At 29.6% G+C, this 12,351-nt stretch overlaps 1 protein-coding gene across 10 annotated transcripts; it reads left to right on the top strand.

Annotated features, from left to right (window-relative positions):
- Window positions 1-479: 479 nt before the first annotated feature.
- On the top strand, window positions 480-12,255 carry LOC136083780 (uncharacterized). Of its 10 annotated transcripts, none has more exons than XM_065803524.1 (6): window positions 480-738; window positions 964-1,016; window positions 1,116-1,175; window positions 4,185-4,349; window positions 4,741-4,782; window positions 8,330-12,255. In XM_065803524.1, the coding sequence occupies exons 2-6, from the start codon at window positions 975-977 to the stop codon at window positions 12,092-12,094; spliced, it is 4,074 nt and encodes a 1,357-aa protein (XP_065659596.1). In that variant the 5' UTR covers window positions 480-738; window positions 964-974; the 3' UTR covers window positions 12,095-12,255. The 10 variants fall into 10 exon arrangements, with proteins under 10 accessions (XP_065659596.1, XP_065659604.1, XP_065659598.1 ...); XM_065803526.1 differs by having other exon boundaries at window positions 682-738; window positions 4,185-4,346; XM_065803523.1 differs by having other exon boundaries at window positions 708-821.
- Window positions 12,256-12,351: the final 96 nt, after the last annotated feature.

Below are 12,351 nucleotides of genomic sequence, written 5' to 3'. Positions count from 1 at the left end.
TTCAAGCAAAATCAACACAAGTTTTTGGATGTTTTTTTTTTTTGAAAGTTTTAATCACATCATTTTTTTTCAAGACTTCAATTGCTGCAATTATTTGTTTGAAAGGTTTCAATCACTGTAACTTTTTTTAGACTTCCTAGATATATGCTCCTCCGCGGTGTTCTGTGATAAGACCGAAAGAACTTCTGGGTGTACCTTAATTATATATATCCATTCTTGAAATTAATTTTTAACAACTGTTTAAAAGTATTTTTTAATTAAAAGAGATGGGTTGTCATGGTTGTCGCCATTAGCTAAACATTAAAGTAATATTGGGCTACCCAAATGTTTACTTTTAAAAGCTAAAAACAAGTTTAGCTCTGATTAATTTAAAAAAATAAGTCTGTTTTGAGGTTTGATTAATTAGCATATATTGCATAATTAGCATAAGTTGATATTTATGTATAAACTACATAAACGTATATGTCACTTTTAAAGTCAAAGCACTTTTATGAAACAGATGTTTCATAAAAGTGCTTTGACTTTAAAAGTCAAAGCACTTTTATGAAAAAAATGTTTCTTTTTTTTTTGCCTTCCAAATATTTGCTTTATGTTCATTTTTGAGAAGTATAACTGTTTACCTAAAACTTAGCACATGTTTTGGCACATATTTATGTAGGCTTTTTGTTTTGTGTTCTTGTTTGTGTTAAGTGTTTGTCGGCGTTATCGGTTTAAAGAAAAAAAGTACACAACACGTTAGTGCGTCAAATTATTATTATTTTTTTTTTTAAAAGAGCATGTTACATAAATTTATTTTTATTTGAATCTTGCTTTAAATAATGGTAATGTATTTTTTTTTAATAATAAGTTTGAAAGACTCAACTCAATATTGAATTCTGTAAAAATCTGTATTAAACCACATGTTATGTTACTCACGACTACATTTTAAAAGTTTTTAACGTAGTTACAATAATTTTGTTTTAGAGTCCAGTCAGATGCTAAATCAAAAAACTAAAGAAATAAAATGTGGAATCCAAGTAGGAAACCGAATTTATCAAAATTTCTTATTTCGTTTAGATAAAATATTTGATATAATATATGATAAATTACAAATATCAAAATTTTTTGTCCCGTAGGAGGTAAAAAACCCAACCTCTAATAACGACTATAAAGACCAATTTGTTTGTACTTTAACTGTATCTTTTCGTAATTTAGTTTTTGCGAAGTTTAAAGTGACATTTTTGATGTTTTATAAATGCCGGCATAAACATGGGTAGAATTTTTTGGTGTTTAGAATGAAAATGATTTTAAAGCTGGAAATTTTTCGCTGAACTTGAATCTAATTAAGGAAAACATTTTAAAAAGATTATAGAGAATATAACATCATAAACAGATTAGAAAATAAAGAGATAGTTTTAGTGTTAGGGTAAATTAGTTAATTAGCTAACTTTGGTTAGACATTTTTTAATGAAATCAGCATCTTAATTCATAAAATTAAATTAGTAATCTAAGTTAATTTTATGACTGAAATTTTGAACGGGTACTTAAAAAAGCTTTTTAAAAATATTAATAAATATGACAAAAAAAAAAAATAATAATACAGATTTCAAAAAAGTATGTTTTTTTTGTTTATTTATTTTGTTCAAAATCAGTTTTTTTCAAAACCCAGAAGTTTTTAATTGAACAAACAGTTATGGAAACAAAATTAATGCAAAAATTTGATTCTGCAAAAAAAAAATCAAGTCGTGATAACATAGTAACAAGGGTGATGCAAGTTATTGTTACATTACATAAAATAATATCGAAAAAAAATATCATTGCACGAATACATCTTTCAACTAATGGAGTTTAAGTAAATCTTTTTCTGATTTAAAAATGTTTAATATCAAGTAGGCTAGCAAAGTTTTTTCACCAAATAATAAAACAATATGACGTTTTCAGCAACAGATCAATTTTAGACCTTAAGTTGTTTTGTTGGATAACAGATGGGCTCTTATTCTAACGGAAGATTCTATATTATTTTGCTTAATTTTCTTAATAGAACATTCTTTTTTTAATTTCTGCTATCTTTGTACAGTCCTGCTATTTTTATAAAGTTTTTATAATTCTATAATATCTTTTACTTTTAATTTTTTTTTTTTTATATTTAAATTTAATATTTTAGTATAAATAAGTTTTATATTATTATTTAACTATTTTTTGTTTAACGCATAAATTATTTATTTAAAGTTGTTTATTTAATGATGTATGACAATATTTAATGAAAAGTATAAACCCAGCCTTGTTATAGACAAACTGACAATAGTATACGTATAAACAAGAATCGCAACTATTAAAAGTTAAATAAGTTTGAATAAAAGAGTGTAAAACGCAACAGTTATTTTACAGTCTGCTTCAAAAAAATTTTTCTGGATTTTATTCATAGCGAAATTTGCAATGATTTTGTCATAACACAGAGGTTTAGCAAAATTATGCTCAATGAAAATAGCCAAAAAGTTGGATTGTATTAAAAATGCGTAGCAAAATTCATACTGGTTCGAAAAGAGACTTTAGACCTTTGGTAGATCCCATTCAATAGCTTCATGAAAGTGAGAAATTAAATATAATAAAGATATAAAATGAGAAATGAAATAGCAAGGTAACCTTTTTGGTCAAAAATGTGTCTCTTATCTGTTGAATATGAACATCAAGTTGAATACGCTCACCTTAAGTTGTTTTTCTTCATTTTTTTGGAAACAGACTTTTTCCTAGCTTTTTGTCTAATGTCTTCCTTTTCCTTATGCACTTTTGGATAAAATCAAATTAAAAACCCTTACATGCTACACCGAAGTCAATTAAATATGTTTTATTAATAAAGTTGGACCTAGAAGACTGCATTCTAAAAAAGTGAAATTTTTAATTGAAATAAGACGCTGAGAAAGTTTTTTTTTTGATGAACCAAAAGATTATCAGGTTAATGTATTTAAATGATGAAATCCAGACCAGAATTTTACTTCATTCAATTGATTAGCAGCTAGATTGAGATTACTTAAATTCTGCAAAGAACTAACGGCTATAATGATTCAAGCTTGCATTCCACCGAGTTTATGAGGCTTGATGAAGGGACAAACCAATTGTCTTGGTTAAGATTTTCTACTGAATAGAACTTCTACTAAAAAATTTAAAATGCGACTGAAAATTGTAATTTAAAAAAGAAGATTCAGCGAAATGAACACCAATATTAAGATTATGAGTGCTGCATGGCATGTAGCTAATAAGTTCTACAGAGCAATGATTGCTTGTACCCTATTGTACACGTATGTGTAATACTGTTTTTTGGACATACTGAACTGCTGACATTTAGTGAGCAATGAGATAATCCGGTAACCAAGTAGTTACTTGGTTACCGGATTAGGAGCATCCATAAAGTACGTGTGCAGTAAAACCATCAGAAGTCAGAAAAAAAACACACTACTGATTTGTTATACACGTAAAATTCAATGTTTAAAAGAAAATAAAAATAAAATCAAGTTTAGGAGAGATAGTCAAACCACGTACGTTCTCACTGTCTTTAACACCCCTCCCTCCCTGTACGCGTTCGTACGCATTTTGGGAAACTCCCTCCCCCATACCGTACTTTATGGATGGCCCCTTATCTCATTGCTTACTAGGTGTCAGCAGTTCAGTATGTAAAAAAAACAGGTTGAGTAGAGGCGCAGGTTGAGTAGAGGTTTAAAACAGCCAAAAAAAAAAACTATTAAATATGAATTAATTTTTATTTTAAAATAAGTAGCTTAACGAACAAAACCATTTATGCTCAATAAATCTATTTTAATAAAAATTAAATTGAACAAAAAAATTTATTTTTGGCTGTTGTACGCCTCTACTCAACCTGCGCCTGGGTAAAAAATACCCATTGAGCCGACCCTCCCGGCAACTCTGTATATATATATGGATAGATATACATTTGGATATAAACATAGATATATAATATTAATAGTAATAAGTAAAATTACTTTAGATATTTAAACTTTTTTTATCTTTTTTTATTTTTACCTTTCCAAGTAGTTAAGTTTAAATTTTTTCTTAAGATCTTAAATGATCTGAAAAGTAAAGTAATTATTTTAATACTCTCTTAAGAGAGCATTAAAATAAATACTTTACTTTTGCATCAAATCGAGGCTTTTAAAAACAATTTGAAAATCATTTTCCTTTACTTTGCACAGCATTTTTCCGATAAAGCTTATAATACTTTTTACGAACTTTTGATTGGTTATTCGCGTATGCAATTTGAGTTTCAAGAGTTTGTTGATTTTTTCAAAGACGATTTCACAAAAATTGTGACAGAAGATTTCTTTGGATCATTTGCGATATTTCTTCAACATATAGTGGTTGTCATTTTATTATCATTAAAACTAATTTTTTTTTTAAATATGTTTTTAATGTGAACTTATTTTGTTTAATATATTTTATACACTTAAAAATCTAAGATATGTTAAGTTGTTATAAATAACATTAATGTAGCAATTAATAAACTACATAAACAACAATTTTTTGAACCTGAAACACATAACAATATTTGTAAACAAAAAATGCAGAAGCATCTAAACTTTTTTGAATGTTACTGTGACTTGAATTTAAATTATTATTATTATTTTTTTTATCAAAGCAATATTACTCTAAATTTGGGATAAAGGGTAATTAAAAGTTACGCAAAAAAAGGGCTAACGCAACTTGCTAGGTGATTTTAACTTATATAAGTGACAAATATTTTTCATTTAGACAACTAAAGATTTTTTGCTTAAGAAAGAAGGAGAGCCTGAGGTATGTTTTTGTAACTATATAATCAGTTAAATATGATATCTTAGTCTCTTTTGAAAGGCTTTCTATATGGGGCATAGGGAAGAGTTTTGAAAATTATTGATTTGATAGTTGGCTAGGTTTTTACTCTGTGAGCACTGTAGCCCTAAAAGCACATTTTTTTTGAAAATAATAAAGTGTATGAATTTTGAATAATAAATAAGAGTATGAATTTTGATAACTTATAAAATTTGTATTCATTTACAAAAAAAACTCTTTGGGCCTTCCCGAGCCCTCGAAAAAAAAAAATTGCGTAAACTTACCAACTTACCCCGTGGTGGTAAGTTGGCGCAAACTATAAAAATTATTATTAATGTACTATTAAGTGCAAAATTAATAGAAATATTTTTACTATTAATTTTGGCAACAAATTTAAGTCAAAAATTTAATAATGCTTTTAGCTGGTACCAAATATTAGTACGTATAACAGCCAAAATAGTAGCCCACTTTTTATCTGTGAAAAAAAAAACTTAAAAAAAAATTTATTTTTTATTTTTTGGAAGAATAAATTTTTTCAATATAGTTAAAAATTATTTTCATAAAAATATATTTTTTTTTCCATAGTTAATGCTATGAGTCAACGTACCCCGTGAAAACTTTGCCAACTTAACCCGAAAGCCTTTTTTTCAATAAACAGTCTATAGATCCTAAAAAACTGCAACTTTGAAAAAAAGTCTGACTGTATATTGTGACTGGAACTTTTACAATATTTTTTTTTTCACACGACTAACTAGTTTCTTTGTAAAGTACGGAAGTAAAAACGGAAGCGATGTTCCAAGAGTTACGTTTTTGTCCAAAAAACACATATTTTAATATCTTCCATGCGCATGCGCATGGGAGATATTAAAATATGTGTTTTTTGAGATATTAAAATCCTGACAATATTATAGTGAATGCTAAAATGGTCAATTAGGAAGGTTCTGTATAATTTTGTCACTTTCTGATGAAAGGCTCTGAAGATAAACGCAGTTTGTCAAATTACCCCTGCGACCAACTAGCCCCGGTCTCCCCTATAAAAAAATGTAGTATAAATTATAATACCCATTCTGCTTGAAACTTGCACTGGTGAACTTAAACCTAAATAAAATTTTGCATTTATTTCAGTTGACCATTATTGCAACAGCCGTAATTTTTCTACAAACATAAAGAGTACCCTTTACTTTTACAGAGTATCCTAGAATTTTACAGAGTATCCTAGACCATGACAGAATATTATAGTTTTTTGATTTAAGCAAACTGCAATTTTTTTTTCTGCTTTGACAGTTTGTTTTTTTCAACATTTTCATAATATAATCTCTAAACTTAAATAGCATTTGCCGATGATTTATTTGGTTCCCATGATCTGTTTGGTTCCCATGATTCTTTGGTTCCAATGATTTGTTTGGTTCTCATGATTTGTTTGGTTTTCTAGATGTAATTCATTTGGATTTTGTAGATGTAACCCATTCTTCTGAGGTATAAAAAATCTTTGTTTACACTTAGGAGTAAATAGCATAAAATTCAAAGTCATTTCATTCATTATACAGTAAAATAAGACAGTTTTTCATAAAGATGTCTTCTCAAAACTTAAAATAACCTTTTTTGTTTATTAATTCTTGATTCATGAGCTTTAATGAATCAAGAAATTCATTAGCTTTAATGAATTTATGAATAAGCAGTGAGAAATTTCAAATAAAGACAGCACACGTAGCACAGGTAGTGTAAGAAATATAGTCGGTGCTACAAGATATCTGTCTTTTGAACGCGTTCCCTTCGTCGCACACTGTCTCCAGCAATCTGTCACAGTATCTATGCACAACAGCGCGTTTGACAATGCTCTGGTCAAATGCAGTAAGATAGTGGACTATTGAAACACAGTCCAGCAAGTGCTGCAGAATAAAAAAAAAAAAGCAAGTTAAGCTTGGACAAAAGAAGGAGTCGCTTATACAAGACATTCCAACCTGATGGAGTTTGACTCTGGACATGATAATAAGTGTTCGCAGAAACAAACAGCCACTGAGCAATATCCTCACCAAACACAACACGAAGATTGCTATGCCAACATCAGCTGAAATGAGCAAATTACAAAGTTTGGAAAGGTTTCGGAAGCCCTGCAGGTATATTATAAGCCATATATTTTTCACCGACTGGTTTGATTGCATGTGAGGGAGAAATAATGTGCTTGTACGTGTGTAAGCATAACTATGAAAACATTTTTTGTGTGTACTAGTAAATGTAAAACATTTAAGTGAAATGGGTTTGATTTATTGCAGGTATGTGACTGAACTTCTGGGTGGAGAAAAATATGTTTCATTGTGGTTCTGTCTGGTTTTTGTCTTCTCTCTTGGGTGATGGAGAGCTCAGATGATGACCCTACTATGTATTCAAGTCTACATTCAGACCTGAAGACACGCGAAGAAAATCCCCACATTGCATATCTAAAGATTGCAACCGCATTGGACCCGAGATTCAAAGACCTCAAGTACACACACTCAGAGTTGAAAGATGTGAGGTGTGAATCTAAGTCACTAACTTACTCAAGCACAGAGGGTTATTTTAGATGAACCTGTGGAAGCAACAACATCAAAGCCATCAAAGAGAAAGTTTGCACTATTGGTTGCTTTATCAGAGTCTGATTCTGAACACGAGAAAGACTCGATTGAGAACTGTGTGCTATGCCAGAGCAGAGTCCACCATCAGGACAGAGAACTGTCAATTACAGTGGTGGTTCAAACATGTATGCTATTTTAGCAGGCTGGCCTCAACTCCACAGAAGTACTTGGCAACACTTCCAAAATCCGTACCATGCAAAAAGTTGTTTTCTCTTGCTGGTCATATTGTACAAAAGAAGAAAGTTTTTTTATCATCTGAAAATGTGAATGACCTTGTTTGTCTGACCAACTGGTTTGGTGCAGATGAGTAAGTAAATGTAAAGTTGGAAGAGTAGATAAAGTTGTCAAACCAAATGTTTGTTTTGTTTATACACCAGAACTATGAAAGAATAAATTTACACAATACACTTCTTGAGATTTCATTATTAAACTTTTTGTATTTCTGCGATTAATCGTGATTAGTCGTAGAAAGTCATGCGATTAAAATATTTAATCATTGTCCAGCACTAATATATATATATATATATATATATATATAAATATATATATATATATAAATATATATATATATATATATATATATATATATATATATATCTTCAAAAACATCAATAAGTTATGTTTTAAATTGATAAGAAAGAAACCCTTTTTTTAACAAATATTACTGTTTTTGTTCGAAAAGAAGCTTTAAACATTATCAAAGAAATTGTTCTATACGCATTATTAATTTTCATTTGTGAATTTTAAAAAACGCGAGGAGTAGGAATTGTATAGTTATTTTTTATAACTTACATTGTAAAAATTAATTTTACAAACATTTATTTTATTGTACTAATATATTATTTACATTACTATTTTCTAGTTATTTTTGTTTTGATATTAATTTTGTTCTAAGTATTATTGTTTTACTTTACAATTAGGGTGATTCTCGAACCTTGAATAGATTGCATTTCATAAATTGTAATACGGTGACAAGAATTGATATCGAGAAAATGTCAAAAAATCTTATAAATGAAGAAGAGAATGTCGAGTTTGCTTGTTTGAAAGAAATAAAAACAAATCGAATGTCTGTGGTCAAACGTGCTGCAAAGGCAGATGTTGACACTGTTTCGAATTATAAAAATGATATATGTGACAACTACGAAATGGTTTACACAAAAGGAAAATCTATTCCAAAAAAACCTCAACGATTGTCAGATAAAAATTTAGAAAAAGAAAAACTCAACAACTTTGTAAAAGATAATGATTGTATAATGCGTTTTAGTGAAGAAAATGAAGAACTAGAGTATGGCGAGCATTCAATTGACAAAATGGCTGCTAAACTGTCTGCTGTGCCAACTAACGGTTCATTTTCTAGAGGTAAAATGAAACAGATTCCTTTTATGACGGCAAATGCATGGCCTATAGCAGTAGATATATGCCCTGATATGAATATTTTGCATTATGAAGCTGATAAAATTAAAAATGAAACAATTGAAAATCAATTTGCTAGTCATAAAGACAATGAAATTAACAGTTGCTCTAGCGTTAAGTATTTGTGTAGAGAACCAATTAATGAAGTGGTTAATAACAGCGTTCAATCAGGATTATCAGATTGCTCATCTGCTGATCGATTACCTATGAAAAAAACTAATACTTTCTCACCTTTGCCATGGGTTTCCCCACTTAACTCACCAGTAGAACAAAGAAAACTGCACCGGTCAGGTGAGGAGATGCTAAATTCAATTGGTATCAGTAAGTCCTCTAATATAAAAAGAACTACTAATGACCTAACAAAGTCTCTTATGAACAATCAAATAAAAAGAGAGCCTCAAATTAATGCGCAAGATACGCAACTTCAGCTACAAGATGCCGAGTTCTATGATATTAAGAATACATCATCATTTCATACATACAAAAATTTGGAGGATGAGTATGACAATGATAAAAATTTAAAAAAGAACTTTATTAATAGAAGAGACAAATGTGAGTATGATAACACTTTTACAAAAAATATAGAGAATCCTTTGAACGAAAATATTGAGATTCCTTTAAACGAAGGTTTAAAGTTAAACAAGACAAAACTTGAAAATAACGAGGAGTCATTTCTTGAAAATAACGAGGAGTCAGAAGAACTAATATTTCATAATAGTTCTTCTGACATATATTTAACAGACCTTGAATTGAAAAAAAACATTGATACAAGTGAAAAATTTTACCGTAATCCTTTATCTTCATCAGAGCACGAAGAAGCACTAAATGCTTCTCGACAACATCAAACTAATCCAGTTTTTACAGATCTTATGAAAGCAAAGTTGAACGCTGATCGACAAAAACCAGTATTTAAAAGAAAAATTACAGATCACGAAGAGCCATTATATGCTTCAGTTATCAAAGAATCCTTACAAGAATATGAAAGCCAACGCTCATCTAATATCATTACAAAGAATGAAAATTTATCAGTACAAAAGATCTCCACACCAGTAGATTTTATGAGTATACTTCAAAAAAAATTTGTTGAAGCCAATCCAGATATTCATAGTAATATACACGATAACCCATCTCAACTTGCTGTTGCGTACGAGCCTATTTATGCAGATGTTATAGAAAAGACATTAATTGACTATGAAAAAGAAAAAAATGAACACGAACGTGTTAGAAAGTTGGGTCTTGCTTTTCAAAGCAAGTTTATTAATGACGATACAATAGATAGATCATCTCCAAATTTTTTTGGAATACTCGAAGACAACATGATAGAAAATAAATTGTTGTTTGCAGATGACAGTGATTCATTCAATCAAAAAGATGAACCAATATGTGCTCTAGTAATAAAAGCGGCTCTTAAATGGTACCGTAAAACTGTCATACACCAAAAATCTAGCAAGGTTAAAGTTGGACAAGCTTCTAGTCTTAGTCGATCACCGTCAGATGCCTCTTCTACAAGTGAAGAAGTTAGAATAATAAATACAAGTATAATGGACAGCTCGCCCCAAGCATATTTGTCAGATTCTAAGCTTGCTTTACCAAAAATTCCTTCGCCAGATTATACTTGCTCTAGTTTTCATGTAAATGATGTGTCTTACAAAAAAGATATTGAAAAAAAAGTTGAAAGTTATCTAGAAACATCTGATATCAGTAATGAAAATTTCTTTTTACTAAAAGAAAAAACAAACAATATGGAGTCTCATCCATATCATATTGATCGACCATTTTGGAATGAAACTGAAAACAACGACTCCCTAAAAAATAATAACACTAAGCGATCCAGTTTGAAAAAAAAACCTTCAGATATAAAACCCAATTCCGTCTCATTTTTTAAAAACGTCGAAGTTTTTAACGAGAACGATGAACTAAACGAAAAAGAAGTTGTTCGTAAAGAAGAGCCACTTAAAGGTTCACCTCAATTCGATAAAAAAAATGAAAAACGAAAAAAAACTCCTTACACTGAGGTTTCGCCAATTGATAAAATTTTTTACGAAGCCGATCTTGAAATTCATAAAAAAAAACAATCGGTTGATAATTTAAAAAAAAATACAGATCATACACACAAAAAAGATGAAACTCCATCACAATTACATAGCAATGAAATACCTAATTTGGAAGAGTTACCAGTAGTTCAACCACCAGTTTCTGCTAACTTAATCGAAAACAAACCCATTATTCTTAATGTCCCTGACAATGCTGGAGTTATGCAGTCTGTGGAACTTAGTGAGGAAGATTTGCAAGATATTGCTAAAGAGCATAATATTTCTCTTGAGGAGTTAAAAGGAGGTAGCCTAATATACAACCTACTTTTTGACCTTATTACTACAACATATCCAAATGGTAAAGTAACAACCAAACTAGTTCCTCAAGGACAAGGTGAAAAATTTGTTAATGATATTTTACTAAAAGAAAAATTAAGAGAACCAAAGTTTCCAGTTTTGCCAAGTGCCAATACACCCCCACCGCTTGTCAACCGACTAACAAAACCTAAAAATATCTCGAGGAGCCCTATAATTCCTGCAAACAATATGGATTTTGACATCAGACATGGTAAAGATAGTTTAATTCGAACAATCATTCCTTCACCTGATTATTTAGATGAAGTTTCAGAAGATGCCGAAAAAATAATTGACTATACTGATTTAGATCTTCTGAAAGAAACGGAAAAAAAATTAAAAAACCAAACCTACAATGAAATAGATTTTAAAGAAGTGAATGAACCATTTATTGAGTCAATTAATGAACCAGTAAGTAAGTGCGCTAGTAAAAAGTCGTTTAATAATGCTACTCCTCTTTCAATTGAAAAAAATTTAATAAAGCTTTCAATTGAGTATGAAAATCCAGAATATTCTTCTGACTCAATGCAAAACATCAATTTAAAAAATAATCAACCAGTAGTATATGATAATAAGGACTTAACTTTTCAATCCGCCGATCAATCAGTCAGTCAAAATGTCAATCAGTTGATTGATCAAGTAAAATATGATAAAGTCTTCAAAACTATTGGACGAAATGATCATAATCCTGATTATAACCCTGATTATGAAGAAGATTATTCTAATGAAGACCCACCACAGTTGCCTGATCGCTCCAAAAAGCCTGTAAAAAAATCATGTTTAGTTGTAAACCCAGTTTCACTACCCCCACCACCTCCGATGTCACACTCACCAAAGTGTAAAGATCAGCTGATAATAGCTAAGTTTAGCCCTGTTTTGAGATAATCATATTTTTACCTTTTACTACCAAAACACATAGGAGAATACTATAAACTACTACAAAATATTAAATGCTTTTTTAATTCTGTAAATTCGTAAATAGAATAAAATAAATGTTGTAGATATATTCTATCAATTCTAAATTAGATATTACTGGCTTGTCAAAAGGTTTTCTCATCTGTTGACTCCTTTCTGTAAAATCGTAGTATATATATATAAAAGTTAAATGTTTTAGATATATTCTATTAGTTCTAAATAATATA

The sequence above is a fragment of the Hydra vulgaris genome, chromosome 08, assembly GCF_038396675.1.
Source record: "Hydra vulgaris chromosome 08, alternate assembly HydraT2T_AEP".
NCBI classification, from domain to species: domain Eukaryota; kingdom Metazoa; phylum Cnidaria; class Hydrozoa; order Anthoathecata; family Hydridae; genus Hydra; species Hydra vulgaris.
Note: the sequence above shows the minus strand (reverse complement) of the source record. Positions and strands in the feature narration are given on the sequence as shown.

Bases quoted from the DNA above. Each gene is read 5' to 3' on its own strand.
- LOC136083780 (XM_065803524.1), top strand. From the start codon at position 975: ATGCTAAATCAAAAAACTAAAGAAATAAAATGTGGAATCCAA. The intron at 1,176-4,184 runs GTATCTTTTCGT...TACTTTGCACAG, and splicing joins AATTTGTTTGTACTTTAACT to CATTTTTCCGATAAAGCTTA. The intron at 4,783-8,329 runs GTATGTTTTTGT...CTTTACAATTAG, and splicing joins AGAAAGAAGGAGAGCCTGAG to GGTGATTCTCGAACCTTGAA.